The sequence below is a fragment of the Manacus candei genome, unplaced genomic scaffold (assembly GCF_025592945.1).
Source record: "Manacus candei isolate 608988 ecotype Guabito, Panama unplaced genomic scaffold, ASM2559294v1 h1tg000036l, whole genome shotgun sequence".
Taxonomy (NCBI): Eukaryota; Metazoa; Chordata; class Aves; order Passeriformes; family Pipridae; genus Manacus; species Manacus candei.
The window spans coordinates 4,593,625-4,612,364 of NW_026138084.1; the positions used below are offsets into that span (position 1 = coordinate 4,593,625).

Here is an 18,740-nt window from a genome sequence, read left to right on the forward strand (position 1 = left end):
TTGCTTAAATAATTTTTTGAACTCATTCATACCTATTCCTAGTTCTTCCACAAAAGCAATTACATACAAATGATGCCAGTACTGATTTTAAAAGCAACTATAGAGGTTCCTTCTGAGCAATCCTTATCCAGACTTCTACAGAGGCTGTTCCCCTCCACTGGTGTTGGTGACTCCATGTTACACCTCCTACACCTAGTAAAGAAACACAGCTTTCAGTGTTCAGGACCATTACAGGTCTGCTGAGTAAAATAAGCAGGAACACTTTTACTTTTTATATGTGTCTGTTAATAGTTTAGTTCTATTAAATGGAAGAAGTCTGACAACACTATTGCCTAACTTTTAGTAGCTGGAGGAGACAGAACTCCATCTAAGTAAAGCAAGTTTGTTATATATCAATTAAGCACATGGCAGATGTTAGTTTCTAATGTAAGGTTTCCAACCTATTTGGTACATTTTTCTTCTATGGTTTATTGTCAAAATTACCTGCTAGTGGTCAAGAATTCTGGTATTATAACATGCCTTTTTTAGAGATGTCAACTTGCATCCTATCTGTTCCTAAATCCATGGAGCGTAGATTTTTTTTTGTGAAATAATTGTAGGGGAGGGGGTCAAAGACAGCGTTATCCTATTGAATCCAGTGCTTGGGAAAGTTATCCTGACTGCCCAGTAGGGCAAAGCTGTTTGTGTGTAACTTAAAGAGCAGGGATAGAGACAGCTGAGCTTTCTAGGTTATTTATGCTCTCCTTCTGTCTGTTCTGATGGACAGAAAATCCCCTCTGGGAGTTATTAGCTCCTTTTGCATGTCATGCAGTAAATCACAGCCTGTGTTGGTACTGGGACTTTTGTGGGGTCCTAATGCATCTTCTGGTAGGACTTGTGATTCTTACCATGTTTTCTGCTTGTGCACTTGAAACTAGTTATTTGGGAAATGCCTTTACTTTCCTTTAACTGCTTTTTACTTTATATACAGTGGCTTTTTTTCCCCTTTAAAACAAACTCGAGTTGTCTCCTAACCAACCAGTTAACATAGAATAACACTCATATTTAAAAACATGTATTTTCTACTGGTGGTTTTAGTGTTGAAAACATATTTTTGTGGTTTGATTCAGGTAAAGCAAAGCAATTTGGATCCTTTGCCTCAAGCATGAGCCAAATTTGAGCAAGGAGGCCCTAGGGGAGTTGATTTTTCTTACTTTTAGCATAATTTAGTTCCTTTTTTTTTAAACATATTTACAGTCTTCTGCCAGAATCTGGCCAAAACCATTTGCAACAGAATTCAGGATTGATGGATTTTTCAGATGTGAGGTTTGTATGAGCTTAAGTGATTTTCCCTGGAATTGAGGAGGAATGGGTGTCCATGGGTTTAGGAGTTAGTTAGTAAAAGCTTTTTGCTTGTGGGGTTTCTTTTTGTTGCCTTTTTTTTTTTTAAATAATTCTCTCCAAACACTTATGATTATGTTAAATCTTGCTGTATCTTCTCATGAAGATTTTCTCCCAAGTACAGTTTCTTAATTTAAAAATGCATTCCTGGGGGCAGCAGTACTGCTGCTGCCGTGGCTGTGCCAGTCCTTGGGGCTCTCCACGTTCCTGGAGACACAGAATGTGCACAACACAGGGTGGCTCCTGCATTGGAGTAGTTGCTTGACTCATGCAAGGAATGTGTCTTACAGGGAAGTGTGGAGCTTTAAATTCAATCCCTAAGGATGCCATATTTCTTCATTCTTTGTCCAAATCTTGTTTAATATTCTGTTCCCCTAAGACCTATTTTCACGCTTTCTAGTAGAGACTTTAGGAAAAGTATATGGCTCTGACCTTCTGCAATGCTTAGGTCAAGAATAGTAGCTTAAAATAAGAGAATTATTAAAGAGATTCATGAAATCTCTGGCTTCATTAAATAAGCTCTGACTTTTTTTTTTTTGCTGTTTCTAGTAACTGTATAAATAGTTTGTTTGAGGAAGAATTAGTTTTCACTACGTGGCCATCGTTCTTTTTGGAATGTAAGGGAGGACACAATATCTTTTCCTTAGCTGATTGTTTTACTTTAACAACCAAAAAAAGTGAAATGCCTACTCTGGTCCATAGCATGGCTGTCCAATGTACAGCATATTTCTAAATTGAATGCTAAATGTTAAATCAGCAATTGTTGTGCTGAGGTGGCATGCTGGGTATTAACATTATTGGCAAGGAGCACAAGCAAAATAAAGAATTTCAACCCATTTAAGAGAACTTTTTTTTCATCTTTCTCTGCCAATGTGGTTTTGAAGTTGAGCTCTAGCTCTGTGTTTTTGTTTGTTGTTAAATGCCCTGTTTAGTTTTTGAAAATGTGCCTGTGCATTTCTTCGAGTCTGTGGTGAGGTTGCCTCTCTGTTTCTCATTAGAGATGGCACCATGGTTTAATTTGTTTTCCCATGTAGCCAGAGTTTGCATGGTCTTTGGGAACTAACTCTGCAGCTCTTATATTTAGCTCCTCTGAAGGAGATGTTGATACTTATTTAGCTTGGATTTCTTCTTTATATTTCACTCGAGGAATGCAGCAAGCCTTGAAAATTTTTCTATAAATACAATACTATGAATTAAATCATCAATTGAAGCATTTGTTCAAGATACTTTTAAGTTAACACAAATGCTCTGAATAACATTTGTTTTCTTAGAACTGAGATATTAGTATACTAATCCTTGTGTATTCAAGGATTCTTTTAAACTTAAAGGATCAGCTTTACATGTAAAATCCTCTGTAGAGTTCAGATAACTGATGTCTTCATCAGCTGCCTGAGCAGATACTGCATTGCCACCAACTTCACTGGGTATATGTGTACAAAGTTTGCATATGTCTGTGCATGACACACTATCAGTATGTAACTATTTGCCTCCACATGACAGCTCTTCAGCAGTACATACATCAGTCTTTCTTTTTAAAAGGACGTAAGGAATACTACATCCAGGCATATCTACCAGAAAACTTTGGGGTACTTCAGCCAAATTGCTGTCTTACAACACTAACACTTCCAAAAAACTCAATGCAGATTGTTAAGTAAAACCAGATACAACTTGTGTTTACACTGAGATGCTGTGGTCTCGGTCCCATGTGCATTAGGCCTTTGTTCTGTATCCTATAGTGGAAAAATTTGAAGGGGAGGTGGAACCACCAAGTCATAGATTCATAGCTGAAGTAAGAAAGACATTTTTATGTGGGTCAACTGCTTCAGATTCTGAGACTGAGCCATAATTACAACCATTAACTTTTACTACAGATGTGACTCATCACCCTGAGGGCTGCTTTAAGAAACCAGCTGTATGTATAAACCTGCATTTTCCTTTGCAGGCTGATGTGGTGGGGCAGAAATGTAAGCATCTCATTCCATAAGCCTCTGGTGGGTGGAGTTCAGTGGAGTGCTCCCTGCAGGGGGAAAATAGGAAAGAGAAAAATCTCTTTCTGTTGAGCTGCTTCAGGAGGCAGGGTGAGTTGGCAGGCTGGTAGAGCAAGCTGACTTGCAGGCTGCAGTGCCAGCACAGTTAATTCCAGTCCTGCAGGGCTGAATCAGCTGCGTTGCTGTTGGTCTGCCACATTATCCTGCGCTTCCACAAGTACTCTGACTTCATTGTAATGGCACAACAGCATCCATCCTGTCAGAGCAATTCCCGTATTGGAGGGGCTGGATCCTGCATGTACAGTACCTGGGAGACTGGACAGTCATTTTCAAAGCCATACACACAGTTTTAACTTTGGAGATTGGAATCACTTCTTTCATCTATGTGCTATGCCCGAGCTCAGCCTGGCCTTGTTCTGCAACTGGAATTCTTACCCTGTGTGCAATTCCAGTGTGGATATGTGAGTCACCTTGGAATTTACATGATTATTCACTTATTATTTGAGGAGCCTGTCATCACTTCAGTAGTGTGCTCGCTTTTACAAAAACCTATTAATTGTAGAAAAGTTAGAGCATACAGGATACAGCGGGTTTGTAAATTCAAAATACAGGTATGGATTATTTCTTACGAAAGATAAAGCTGAGCTTATTTAAATTGCAGTTAGAGGCACCAGAAGTGTAAAACTGATTCTATACAGCGTATTTATCATAGGATTTTTACCCTCAGAAACAGAGCATGCACCTTTCCTTGTTACTGCATACTCGTTTGACTTCTTGCTACTCTAGACTGTCAATACCGAATGTATCTTTTCACTTGAAATATTTTATCTTCATTTGATTGCTTTCTAAGGTCTTTTTCAAATTAAAAATGATCATACCCTCCTCTCCTCCCTCTCCCCAAGAAAAGACCAGGGCAGTAGATGGCTAAACCTGTGGTACTTGTTCCAGAATATCTTTCCTTGCACTCTGGTCTGTCATACTGTGTGCCTTACGGCTAAATTGCTTCCGTGTATTTTTAGTCAGTCTTGTGAGGTGTTCAATTAGATAAACATAAGAAAGATTGTAGTAAGTATAACGTACCATACTTTCGATCTCTGCATTTAAGTGTCAAAATGAAAGCTTCTTGTGCAGCATTAAAAGCTTGCCTTTTCAGTTTTGAATTTGTAAGGGTGTGATTGAACTGTGTTGTAAGCTGAAAAGTCACTGTGTCTTATGTTGGGGGTTTTTGTTTGTTTGTTTTGGGGAGTATTTTAAACAAAAAAAGCTGAAAGATGGAAAAACAAGTAGCTCCACTTGCTAGGATCTCAGAACCCCACTGAAATGCCAAAAGTAACAGTATTTTGGTTTTAAGTTTACAAATACTAGATGACTAAACTCAGCAAAAGGCTATGTCTTTTGTTTATTCTCGGTCTGTAAGAGATGGCTGGTAGAATTTAAGTGTTTAACTCTAAGGGTGCACTTCACAAATTGTGTGGGAGTCATCCTTGGTCCCTTCTTATCTAAAACTCCTAAATGCTTGGAGGCAACGACTGCTGCTCTGTCTTTATGAAAACTGAGACATTCCTGCCTTCACTGTAGGCCCAGTGTGATGGTGTGGTATTTACCAGAGTTCACTACTTGTGGGCAGGAGAGTGCTAGAGTATGGCAGCTATTCTGGCTTCATACGAGGTTTGTTATAACCAAGTGACAGCAGGTTATTCTAAAGCAAAATTGGTCCAGACAACATCCCCGTGACACTTTTCACATTGAGGTCCATGGTACACCTCTGATATTGGCAGTGTCTCCAAAGTATAGCTGCTTGTCATCATCTCCTTATTTTTGCTGCTTTCAGTTCAGCTGGGTATGTGCCTTGCCTGGTGTTCCAGACCTATCATTTCAGTATCATCTGCTTTATCCCTTTATCCCTAAGCACACAGATTGAGCAGTTTTATTCTCTGGCAGATGTACCATTCTGTCAGTTATGAAATTGTACCTGCCCTTGTACCTAGTTGGCATGAGGCAATAACAAAATATTCAAGGAAGTTACAGTGTACTTTACAACTTGTTGAAACCAGAACAGATTTGCACCTTAACAGTCAGCAACACTGTTCCTATGACAAACCCAGATCTCTGTTTTCACTTTTAATTCAAGAGCCTTTGCATAGCAGTGCCTGGGTTGCTGATGGTCTGCAGGGTTTGATTAAACACGTAGTTGAGGTGGGCATCAGCGTGATGCTTCTCAGTTCTATCTGTAGAATTGGTCTCCAACAAGGCAGGCAGGTGCCCAGTGTATGGCACTAAGCACAGCTGTCTAACATCTGCTTGGCACCAGGAATTGGCCCAGGAAGGGGTGGAAGTGTAGAGCTTGTTATCTACCAGTCACGTGGACTTTGCTTGTTGTGCTTGAGCAGGATGTTCTTTTGTCCTGGTTCAGCCCTCTCACTCCTTCCCCTTTATCCCTTCAGTAAAATTTTGGCTACATAGCTTTGGGCATAGCTTGAGGTTCTTCATCTATTCTCCAGAATCTGGGAATTGGGCTCCTGTCTCAAGAGCCAAACTGCTTTGACAACTAGATTTTTCTCACAGGCATGGCCAACTAAGTAACCTGCATGGCTACCGGCAGCCTGGAATCCTCCGAACAGTCCTGCTTAGGTGTCCTGCTGCACAGTGGAATCTGGCAAGTTGCTGGTGTCCATTACCAGCCAGAGTGGAATCCTACTCAGCTGGACATACCTTGCAGTAGATGAGAAAGGGCTTGAAAAAGCACAGTGTATTAGTTTGGTGAGGATCTGCAGTACACACAGGTGCGTCAAAAGCCTTCCTGTATGTAGCATTTAGAAACAGTGATGCGAAGGAGAAGTTTCCCTCTGCACCAGTTAATTGTTTCAGCAGGAATCTCTACATTTGCTATCCCTCGGTTATTGTCTGTACAATGTGCTTGTATACAGCATTGTCAGGCCTTCAGAATGAACCTGTTTATTGTACATGCTTGGGTACTATTAAAGGGTTTTTTTGTGTCATTATCTACTATGTTATGAGGGTTATTTGCATATCTGCCTGGTGGATTAGGTTGTCATTCCTCCATGGAAATACTTCACTTGGTGTAGTAAAAGCTATTATCTGAGTCAGCCTTCCTAAATGTTTATATTTTTCATTTTGTCTTTTTTTTTGTCCTTTTTTTTTTAGGGGCAAAGAAATCTGTAACTTACAGTATGAAGAAATTATATAAAATGACAAAGGGATGGTTAAGGAAGACATCTTGAGTCTTGATGTAGTATGTATGGGTAAATAAATGGTACTTTTTCTCTAAATATTTTGCAGATGCCACTTTGCATACTTGAGAAGATTACAATGCATTTAAGAAGTCCATTCTAATGATTTACATGCCCAATATTATGAATGAAAAGGAACTTTTTAGTGGGAGAAGGTTTGCTGGTAATAGGGCAAAGGAATTCTACTCTGTAAATACTGAACTGTATTGTATACTAGAGCTTGGATTTTCAGAAATCCCTAGTAAAAAGAATTGATTGTACATATGAATGAAAACCCAAAGCCACTCATTTTCTATGTATTGCTAGCTTTATTTTCCAAAATACCCTCAGACTCTTTCAAAATAATCAAGTTCTTTCAGGGACTTATGGAACTGGAGAGCCCACTGAATTTTGTGTAGATAAGAAACTGTCCTTTCACATTTCTGCATTGACAAGTTCATCCTTAGAATTCTTCTGAGGATCCTCACTGGATGCTTCTGCAGGGCAGACCTTATGGAAAGGACATTTCTTCTCACGTGTGACATTCTGAATCCAAAAAGCTTCCACGGTGACTTTCAGTGTGGGAAAGAGAAATGAGCAGCTTGTCAGGTGTCAGGTTTCAATCCTTTCATAAAAATCCTTTTATGAGCCTGAGATGAAAACTGCCCAACTCATGGCTCAGCCTTGTCAGAAGAGCCAGAGTTGGAGGGAAAATCATAATTCCATGGACGTACTTGTGCAGACTTATGAAATATGTGTTGTTTGGCAAAAGATTCTATCAAAGCACTTTGAAGTTGGGAATATTATGAACAAAAGCACATATATTTTGATTCTTTGATTTTATTTTTTTTCCCCTCAAAATACTGTCCACAAAGGTGAAACTTGTTTTCCCTTTAAAAATTAGCTAAACTAAAGAAAATTGGAGTTTTACATAACGTGTTAATCATGCCATTAAAGATTGGACATTTCTGGCAGTTTTCATGTGTGGTGCAATAAATTTGGAGGATCTTTTGTAAACAGAATATTTTTCACACTCAGGTGGGTTTCCTACTTTGGGAAGTTTATCTTATTAGAAATAAATTGAGACAAGATTTAATTTTGTTTGTGAAAATGTCAATGATAAAAATAATGTAATGGTAAAAAATGGAAATAAAATGTATCTTTCCTGATTAGCATGTTTTTTTTTTCTTGTATATTATCTGATCAGTAGGGTTATCTCAAGCTACATTCAATTTAGTGATCTCACTTTAAATTATTGGAATGAATTTATCTGTTAATTGTTTCCAGGGAGCAGTTCAAAGCTTGAATTTAAGAAAGACAACAGAAAATGTATTATTGTATGTAATATGACTCATGCAGGCTTACTTTAATCATAGGACAACTTTAAAATATTGATTATTTTTAAATATTTGAGTTTGAGATTTTAAACCAGAGTCAGGAAATAAATGTGTCCCCTTTTTAAAATTATTATCTTGAAAAATATTATTCCTGTGAAATAGTAAAGAAATTACTGTGAAAATTTCTAAGGCCATAGGTAGATTCCTAAAACTTTGCATTATCCATTGGTGATAGATCCAGAATGTGTGAGCTAAATCCCCTCAAATGTCCCTTTGCTGATATTAGAAGGCTCATGACCCTTTTTATGGTGATGAAGAATGTTTGTATGTGTGGTATTAGCATTCCCTGTCCCCCCTTACTAATGGAAGAGGCCAAATTCCCCAATTTGAAAAGTTTACCATATAAGAAACGTAACCAGGGGCTTTAAGCCACTGCTTAAATAAACTTAACTTGGGTTTTGGCTGGATTTTTTTGTTTGCACGAAGAGGTTCCTTTGTAGATAATCTAGAAGTCTTTTATACATAATACACCCTATCCACCTTAAAATTAACCTCATATGAGTTAATTAAGTGAGGGCTTACAGTAGCCATACCATTTTTAACATTTCAGCATAAGCTCTAGTAAAAGAAATCTGAAATCAGATGTTGACTTGCTTAGGTGTGCTCAGTGGGAAGCTCTTAAGAACAGAAAACACTGATCGCAGTGCTAGAAACAGACCCCGACAGATAACAAAGCTTTTGGACAAATGAACAGCCTGAGAAAAGATTCAGGATGGAGCCATGGCCTTCTGAATGAAATAGTTTCCAGGTAAGAAGTGAGAACTGCCTGATTTAGTCATCTAACAAGGTGACAGCTTTGATTAGTTAGTCCCAAATGAAATGCTCCGTAGGGGAACACTTGGGCACATGTGCAGCAGCATAGACAGAAAACTGATTTTTTATCTGGTGTTAGAAAATTTTTAGTAGGGTCCAGGGTAGTATCTGGGGAGGGAAGGAGGGAGGAAAGTCCTCATCTGTGAAAGTCTTAGGATACAAAAAAATTGGAAAACTGAAATTGTCAGCACATAAATTATCCTTGTAGGAAACGGGACAATTTCAAACATATCCCTCTGCATAAGTAGTTAGCAAAACTATTTATCGTATTTATCTTTTGTAGTTTTGTTCTTTTTCTTTGAAGGCTGTGTGGGAAGGGGTCTAAGAGAGCCTTCGCTCCTTCCAAAGAAGAGGATGCCAACCACTGGTGAGGATTTGTCCTCGACAAATTCAGAGAGATCATTCCTAGTGAACCTGTATTTTTCTGTGTGAATTCTGTTCCTCTAGTCAACTTTTGGAAAATAAACACTGTAAGCAGAAAAACGGAGTTGGTTTTGTGTTTTTAAGAAGTGCCAGTTACTGCACACTGGACTGTTAGAAATCTATTCCATATACTGAATACATTACCAGATAATTAAGGCTAACAACTAAAATGTTATTGCAGATTTTGCCTCATTTATTTCCTCTTTGTGTCCATAAATGAAAATGTAACTATTGCATTTCTGATTCCCATAATTCCCTCAAGGATGCAGGCTTTACTAGGCATTGCATAGAAATCTACAGGCTGACAGAAAACAAAAGGACATCTGTGGTGCACAGATGGAGCTAAAAGTTTTCCATAGAATAAGCAATATGACCAAATTAAGAAAAAAAGAGGCAGTGGCAAAACTAAGACACTTAGATTTTAATAAGCTCATTCCTTCCTCCTGTAATAGTGGAATGTAGTGAAGTTTTAAACATCACGAGGCATTCTGGGGAGTAATATTGAACAAAACCATCCTGACGAACCCGTGTACTCTTTTCTCTTGTTTCCTTAACACAAAAAGGTGAGACTGGGGCTTTTTAACCTGGTTAAATAACAGCACCACAGGATAGGAAACCATAAATTGTAACTGCTTCAAGCACTGGTTGAGAGGGATCATGTGTCATAAGATTGCTCAACATCTGGTTGAGAATTCCTATTAGCAGAGCATTTCATCACATGCTTGACTTAAAATGCATAGGTTAGCACTGTTTTTGAATAGGGATGTAATTCCTTTTTGACATAATGGCAACATATAGCTTGGCCTTGAATCTACAGGAGTAAAAAAAATTGTACAAATCCTTGATGTAGAGAGTTGTACAGTACAGTTGGACATGGCTGACCCCCTCCTGGGATACGGCTGCCACATAAGTAAAGGCTGGATTCTAACAGCTCATTCACTCTGGTGATTTTTATTTGTTACCTTGAAGTTGTGGCTGTTTTCCCTTCTGTTGAGAGAGGATGCCTTGGAGATATGTGTGCACCAGAACTTTAAATAGAGTATCTTGTGGGGATATCTTGTATCCTGAGAGGCTCAGTGTTTCTCCTTCTCTGCAGTTTCTCACTATTGGTGAGTTTGGGGATAAGCAGCAGTTAAATCTGGAATTTTTTAATGATGAAATGCAGTTGTAACTCTAGGGAAGCATTTGAAAGAGCAGCTTTCTTTAAAAACCCTTAGTAATACAGTCAAAGATCGTGGCTAGGCTTCACGAATGAAGATTTGGGAACAGTCAAAGGTAATGTCCTGAATATTAAAGTAAGACACATTTAAGAGTGGGTTTGGTGTTTCAGAAGCTGCTTGCCCCTGAAATGGTGCTTCAAAACATTAGAAGGCAAAAACAAGTCTGTGATGTGAGAATGAGTTGGCCTCATTCCTGCAGTGAAACAGCAGTCTTCATCCTGCACCTTGCTAGCTGAGCAAGGGCATTTATTCAAGAAATAAGGTTCTCCTAGAAAAAAAATAAAAGGTAATGTACTGCTTGCTGTCTGGCAGCTAATTAACCATTTTTATGTGCAGCAGATGCTGTGTGGCATCAGGCCCTCCCAACCCTTACACTGTTTGTCCTGCCATGGATTGCTCTGCCCCTCTACAGGTGTTACTTTACTGAAGTTTGCCTGTAACCTGAGCTGGTCATGTTTGTCTTACATTGCTGGATACCCCCTGCATATCTTGATTTTGCTTTATGAACTTCCTTTGTGTATAGCACTATAATGGGTGGCTTCTTGCTCTTTGGAGAGAGTTTTGCAAATCCCAGTTTAATAGTTCCTAGTTCACTCCATCTGTTGATACATTGCCAGTATCTAAGTCTGTGCACTAAATCTTTGTGAGACTTAAGTCCTTCCTCGTCATCCATATAGGCTGAAATCTTCAACTGTATTCTGTTCTGTAAATCATTTATCTCTGTGCCTTTTAAGAAGTGGCCTACCTTTCCCCTTGGGGCCATTGGTCTTGAACGTATTTATTTTTTTGGCAGAGTGCCATGAATGAATCATAGCCCTGAGCAGCTCAGCCTGGGCTTCTCTCGACTGTTAATAGGGAATACTTGGGGCAGTTGTTACAACGCCTTGCTCTGGGAGACTTTTAAGAGAAGAGAGATTGATTTCAGACTTGTTAGTTGCTTTTGAAGTTCCTCAACAGTATGTGGAAATGATTTCTTACGGTTGTACAGCTGTACACTAAAATAACTCGTGATTGTTGAATGGGAAGTTGGTACATGGGAATATGTTACTAACTCTTTGTCCTAATGAGGTGTTTGCTCTTTCACAAAAAATAGTCACTTCAGCTTTTCGTTCCACTTGTAACTTTCCTGTTTATACCTTCCTGCTCCATTTCCATACTGCTTTATTGTTTCTCTTCTTGACTTAATTCTCAAGTCTTTCATTCTGTTCTTCAGACATCCCTCTTTTTTGGTTTCGCTGTCCCACATGGATATTGTTTCATACTCCCTCCCTCTTTTTCCTGTGTAACAGTGCTTTCATTAAAGGCAACCAGGCAGATGATTTATTTCTGATGTCTTAAAAAGCTTCTTTGTAATGAAGAGCCTGGAGCCAAGCAAACCACTAAGGATTTCCATAGGTGAGTCAGCAGCATGGGCCTGGCTGGCTCTGAGACCCACGGTGCCCACAGTGAAGTATGGAACTATCTCATGCTTCAGAGGGAATGAAGTAGATGACAATGGGAAATAAAAATTTGACTGGATACATCACCATAAATTCTGGTTTCCACTTTGTTAACTTGTCCATTGTTGTGAGCAGCCCATTTGGCTAGCAGTGGGATGTTTGGCTGCTCCTAAACTTTGGATTTGGGCAGTGCACAGAGCTGTAGGACACAGTATGCTGACCTCCTCCATCAGCATTCGTGGGATGTGTTCTTTATCACATGCACATTTCCCATTTTCCAGGTGTTTGAGCATTGAGTTTCTCCAGCTGGTTGGCTGTAGGACCCCTCAAATACCACCTATATTGAGTGCAACTGACTTAGTTTTAACTGCAGAGCCTGTATTTCTCACCTGTGCTTCAGGAAGGCTTCTCTTTAGATTTGGTTGACCTTCAGTGTGAGGGAATTGGACCAACAGATGGGGAGTAATAGCTGCAACCTGATCATAAACAAGGTGCCTGTAGGTTAGCACACAGCTGAGCAAGTGGGATCCCTTTCTGTTAGAGGGATGCACTTTGGAGTATTCCAGAGCTTCCCGAGGTTTGCAACAAAAATCTTTGCCAAACTGGGAAGATAAAGATGGATCCAGAGACCAGTATTCCTGGGTTGCTTAGGGAACTGACCTGTGAGGTCCTTGTTCTCCACACTGAGGTAGTAATGCTACATCCTGTTCTGACTTGGGAAACTTCAGAATAAACGGAGCCCTTGGTGAGTGTCCAGTGGAGGGGGATCCAAGCAGGGTTGTGACTCATGCCTTTTCCCAGCAATTAATTTAAAAATAGAATTGACACTGTTTTGAAGGTCAGAATGCCAGGTCAGTGTGTGTCTGATAGTTTTTCATGGGCAAGGTGTTGATAGAGGACGAAGTATTCTTCATTTTCAAATTCAGTTCTGCTGGCCTACATTCTGTGTAGAAAACGAATTTTCTTTGTATTATCTACTGCAGGAAGAAGAGACATTACCTCTACATAGGTATTTTCTGGCATATTTTTTGTCTGAGTGAACAGCTGTCACTTTTGATACTGTGGTTTCACAAAATTTTGCAGTGACCTTATTTACCTGTTTTTCTAGATAAAAATTTACATCACAGTTGCTAACTGATCCTGAACTTAATGACTGCCTTAGGGAGAGGCAGGAGTCACTTTACTCTTGCACGTTTTAACCTCTTACTCAGACTGGTTAAATCAGAGATGTTAAGAAATGGGTTAGATTTTAGTACATGAACAGGAAACTTTGGACTATATACATTCTGAAATTATTCGTGAAAGCTGCAAATGTTTTAGTTACACCTTCAGTAGAACTTTCATGTCATTTTTGCCTTCACAATTCAGCATTCTGCCCAAACCTTTTCATTAGTGGTGGGGGGCTATTTTGACGATTATGCACATTTTTTTCCTGAGAAATTGAAGATACTGCAGCTGTAAAGGCAATATTCTGAACTGACTGAAACTTCATGCAAGTGTCATGGCTATAGAGGATTCCTTCTGCTTTTGAATTTGAATAGAATTTGATTCTTGGGAGCTTGCAACCACAGGGGACAGTCTTTAAAAACAAAACAAACCAAAAACCGGTCATAACACTATGTCTTTTGGTTCCTTCACTTGCTTTTGTTGTACTGTGAGACTTGCTCTGAAAGACTTGAGCCTGATGTTTAAGATACCTCCCCTACTGGTTAAACAGGCCAAGTAAATGGTAAAATATCTCATTTATTTAATTAATTTGTATTACTTCTCTACATGGAATCTATCTAGCTCTATGAAATACTTGGTAAATTTGAAAGGTTCTGCTCCCACACAGAGGATTATTTTTTTAATCTCTGCTTCCTACCAAAGCTTCTCCAAACCTTGGTATCGAAGCATGAAGGGGGGGGGGGGGGGGCATTCAGTGGAGTTTTTTTGGGTTTGTTTGTGATTTTGGTTTGTTCTTTTAATGTTGCCATCCTCAAGCTGTCTTGCTCTTAGCAGCGGTGAAATGTCTGGCTCACTCCTTGTACAAGACAGCAGTGAGAGCCAAGAAGTTTGGCTCCTTAAAATGTTTTGAAAAGTGGTGCAGGACAGGGGGCAGAGCTGACATAAAGCAGCCTCCCAATGTCTGTCTCATGATATTGTCACAGTGCTTTGGCATTACAGCCTGGGGCAAGGCTTTTGAAAACCAAATTATTTGCACAATAAATTCTAGACTATTTCTTTTTTTCTTTTTTTTTCCCTCTGTTTTTTCTCCCCTCATTGCCTTGCAAGTCTGGTGTTGGGGCATAAATCCTAGGTGGGGAGATGGTACACATTCTGCACACTCCTGTTTAACTTTGAGCCTGCATCCTTGGGTTAGACTTGCCAAGCAGAAGACTGAGTCAGCAGCAATTTCATAGTTTGAAGGTGAGTTTGTACAGACAACAGTAGATGGTCACTGTGCTTAAAATGCTTACATTTTGAAGTGAATTATATTTAAGGGTTGTACTTGCACAGGTGCTTTTAAAGTTCTGGGTTTTTCTGCTTTTCTTTTTGTTGTTTAAAGAATGTCTCCTCTGTTTCTTGTCTAGAGTTTGTGACTAATTTTCAGTGTAAAATAGAAAACATGTTACTTGTATTATAGAATCATAGAATCATTTAGATTGGAAAAGACCTCCAGGATCCTTGAGTGCAACCTTTGACCAATATGGTGTGATTCCATGACACATGGACAGCTGACAGATGGATATTCCTAAGGGCCTAGACAGTCTCCTGGTGCCCAGTTCCTTTAGGCAGGCATGTTACTCTAATCCAGTCACCTACTGCTGGTTTAGAAGAAATTCAGGTGACTAAAGGACCTTTCCTTATAACCTCGAAATGTATAGAAATTATGTAGCTTACAATAAGTTAGTTTGGAAACTCAGAAAAACAGATTTGCATCTTATCATGAATTGCAACCAGTCCATGATTTTAATGATCCCAGTGGAACTAAAGTTCCTCTTGACCTATTTGAAAGGATACAAATCTAATAGGGAGTTAAATCTATTATATGTATGTGTTTGTTGCACAAGAAAAAAGTGTACAGTAAAGAGGTTGCTTTGAATCTTTATCTACATTTGTGTATCATGGTTATACTGACCTTTTTTTTACACTGAGCTCATCCTTCAGTCTCTCTGTAAACCATTTGTGGTCTTTTTATCAGTGTTTAACAAAACTCGGACAAATTAAAAACAGTGGGTGTGACCAAAGCTTGCTTTTAATTTGTTAATCTGACACTCCTTCATTTTTAACTTTTTTTTTTCTCAGATATCTTGACTGTCTTCATTTTATGGGAACATCCATAGGGTGGAATCTTTCCTAGAACAAAGCAAGGAAAAAGTACCTGTGGTTAAATGTTCTGAAAGAACAGAGTTGGTGGTGTTCATATTTCTGTTTTAGTCTGAAAGTATCTCATTGTTTGCTTGAAGATTATGCTGGTGTTATGACCCTGCTCCAACTGAAATTATACTGTCTCTTTTAATCTGCCTTTGGATGATGAGGCAGACAATTATGAAGAGGACAAGCTTTGTCTTGAAGCAGGTAATAAATAACCATCTCCATCAACTTACAGTTTGGATCAACTTGTCTGTCCGGAATTACTGCAATTTAACACATTATGGTGTAATGAAATAATAAACTATCTTCAAAAAAATTTAAAGTGTCTTTTTAAGTCTGATATTCCTCAGTGTTTTGGATTTTGGGTGTGTTTTTATATAAGGTAGCTTTGAGATGCAGTGCAAATGAACGCAGATTTTTGCAGGGAAGAGTTTTAGATTCAGAGCTTAGGAGTGTTAACATGGAAGAAAAGATGTTTGTTTCAGAGGCTGCATAATTTGTGTGTGATAAAATGTGTTTTGAGATATGATTTTAAAAGCTGCTGTCATTTGGTGTAAAATCAACCTGTTTTATTAAAAGAATGTGTGGATAGATGGAAGCATGCATTGTAGTTGTACTGACAGGGATTGGAAAGCAATGACATGCCTTACTAAGCTGACAAGTAATGGTGTTTTGTGATAGCTTTGGGAAAAGTGTTTGCTTTTGGCACCAACTTAATCATCTTCATGCAAAGTTTAGTATGTCTTGGGCTTCTCTTCAGACTCAAGGTAACTTCATGCATTCCTCTCTGTTGTAACCGACATAACTGTATTGTTGCTGTTCGAAAAACTAAATGAGATTGCAGTAAGAAACTGGAAGAACTTCCATAAATTCCTCTCTTACATGCAGTGATACCAGTTGGCAAATTACTTCCTTAGATGGGCACCTAAAGAAAAAGAAACCATCTCTTTGTAGCTCTACACTTGTATTGTTGATTGAAGCAACACACAACACGTGCCCCCTGCTGCAACTCTTAGAAGCTGAAATCAGTCAAAAATAGTTTACCAAACCAGGCTGGAGTCTCTTTGCACATGGAGCACCCATGGCTGGTGAACACTGCAGACTTTCACAATAATGAGGCTATTGCTGTTGGGACCCACATGGAGGGAGGTACTTGCCCAAGGCATTTTTAACCAACTCTTGGTATGGTGAAAATGTTTTATTTTCTTGGTTGGTCATGGAACAGATGTCAGGCTTAATTTCAATAGTAATTACAAGATTAATGTTTGAGTAGGGTCTGTAGAACTGGGCCATCAGATCTCTCTGCAGACTGCAACTGCACTTGCTAGTATACAGGTTTCCCCCTCTGGTTTCAGATTCTTTCCTTCTTCTATACTAAAAAGAAGAAAAAGGTGTTAAAACACTTTGTGAAACAGTGGTAACTCTCAAAACATACTTAGAAATGACTTGGCGGCTTTTGGTGCTTGTGAAATACTGGTGTCTCTCTGTGCCCCTGTGCTAACATATTGTTTGAGGAGCTCAGTGGGCCTGGGGGATGTGGCAGATCTCTGTGTGACTGGCACATCCACAGCAGGAGAAGTCGGGACACATCAATCCTGCGGCACCTGAGATGCACCGTCAGGAATGACACCGGCTCCCTCACGCAGGGGTTAAATCTTCTGTTGCGGTGGCCATACCGTATGGAGAATGTGACTAATTTTGGTGATTAATACACATTTGGAACAGGAGTAGCAACTGGAGTCTGTCCCAGGATTTGCATCATATCTTAGGTGCCTTACCTAAGGCTTCAAGCACTACTTTTGTTTTAGTTCAGCTAGGAACCCTCAGCTGTCTCAATCGCTTTTTGGGTTTCAGCAAAGTATATTTTTGCTGGTATCCAAGTCAGCAAAGAACCTTTGATATCATTCAGTTAGAAAGTACGTGCAAAAATGAAAACAAATTTTAACAGCTGAGCAAAACAAAATCCCATTCATCACCCAAGGCTGGGTTTGCTTTACTGGTTTGTGAATTTGCCTTTTGAGTGGCTTCGCTGAACATTAGCCTGTGTTGAACTCAGCAGCTTCAACAAGATTTTCTTATGCTGTTTTCGAAGATTTCCAGTGTTTGACAACTTGCCCTTCATTCTTTTTGTTTTAACAATTGTTTACAGCTCACTTCAGTGGGGAAGTCTGTCTGTCTGCACCAGCAGTGTCTGTACAGGAATGCACAGGGTCACTGTTCCCAGCAAGCTGATGTTCCTCAGACTCTTTAGATGTTTAGTAAATATTCTGTTGTAAAACTTTTGCTGGGAGCTGTAATAGAATATCCAAAGGATGAAAAGCTGGTTTTGACCTCTCCTTTTTCAAGCTCCTCCTCATCCCAGGAGCTCTGTGTCATTAAACAAAGAAACCCTTCGTACCTATTCCCTCCAGCAGTAATAAACAGGAGTGGCAGACTTTTTTCTTAAAGATGCATATTAAAAAGTCTGCAGCAATTAATTCTCATGATGTGTACCAATGTCTAGTTCAGATCTTTTCCCAGTCCCTGTGGGTCTGTTTTCCATATTTCATTTTTTTTCTGATATCTTTTTTTTCTCAAGTTTTAGATGATTATGACTAGTATTTTTCCAAATATTAGATCATCAAAATTCTGTTCTTGTTAGCTGGTAATGAAAATATTTTTCAGTAGTCTATTAATACAATATTAATTTAAAAAATATAAATATTACCATATATTGGTATAAATGTCATAGACAAAGGTTTAAAAATATGTATAAAATTATGTTTATTATTATTATTATTATGAGATTATATGCCTTTCAGTTTTTTAGCAACTGAAACGTTTCTATTAGGTATACTGAGTGTGTGGAGTCTAAATCTGGATTTCATTTAATGTTTGGAATACATTTTTGGCTAGCTTTTGGTGGCCCGGAGATCTCATGACCTGTCCATGCAAGGATATGAAAATACTTCAGTGTCAGCTATTCTTGCATGATTTTGATAGACTTTTAAATGGGAACCGGACAGCACAGGCCCTTCATGGGATCTGAATCTTTCAAAGAATCCAAGTGCAGGGTGTGTGGGTTCATCCCCGGCCGTTCCCTTCCGTGCAGCCTCCCACACCACTTGGCCAGGCTGCTGCTTTGGCTGCACCTCTGGCGACATGTGGGAGCTGTGCTCCCTCCACCATTTCATGCACCAATCCCAGTTTCAGGATCTAAAATAAACCTTGCTGTGCCTTGGTACTTTTTTTTTCCTTGAGAAAACACAGACAGTTGTGCTGCCATTTATATACTTATGCATTTATTAAAATAGTGTGTGTGTCTGTCACACTGAGGGGAGGAGGAGCTGGGTAGGAGAAATACCATGAGCAGAATTCCACTGAGACACGGCATTTCTATTGCTCTTTTTGGGTTCCACCCCAAATCTGCAGCCCTAAGGCTCTTTGTGGGGTTCACATTGATTTGAAGTTGTGTCAGGGCAGGGTCAGGTTGGATCTCGGGAAAAGGTTCTTC

At 39.2% G+C, this 18,740-nt stretch overlaps 1 protein-coding gene across 8 annotated transcripts in view; it reads left to right on the forward strand.

Annotated features, from left to right (window-relative positions):
• TAMM41 (TAM41 mitochondrial translocator assembly and maintenance homolog) overlaps positions 1-15,551 on the forward strand; it is a 29,655-nt gene extending 14,104 nt beyond the window's left edge. The window contains exons 8-10 of one of the 8 annotated variants that reach the window (XR_007905501.1): positions 6,534-6,621; positions 8,594-8,743; positions 9,113-14,156. Coding sequence is in view for 4 of the 8 variants with exons in the window: in XM_051793340.1 (XP_051649300.1) it covers positions 14,165-14,292 (128 nt within the window). In the remaining 4 variants the exon portion in view is untranslated. The other 7 variants (XR_007905500.1, XR_007905499.1, XR_007905502.1 and 4 more) reach the window with 7 other exon arrangements.
• The last annotated feature ends 3,189 nt before the right edge of the window (positions 15,552-18,740 follow it).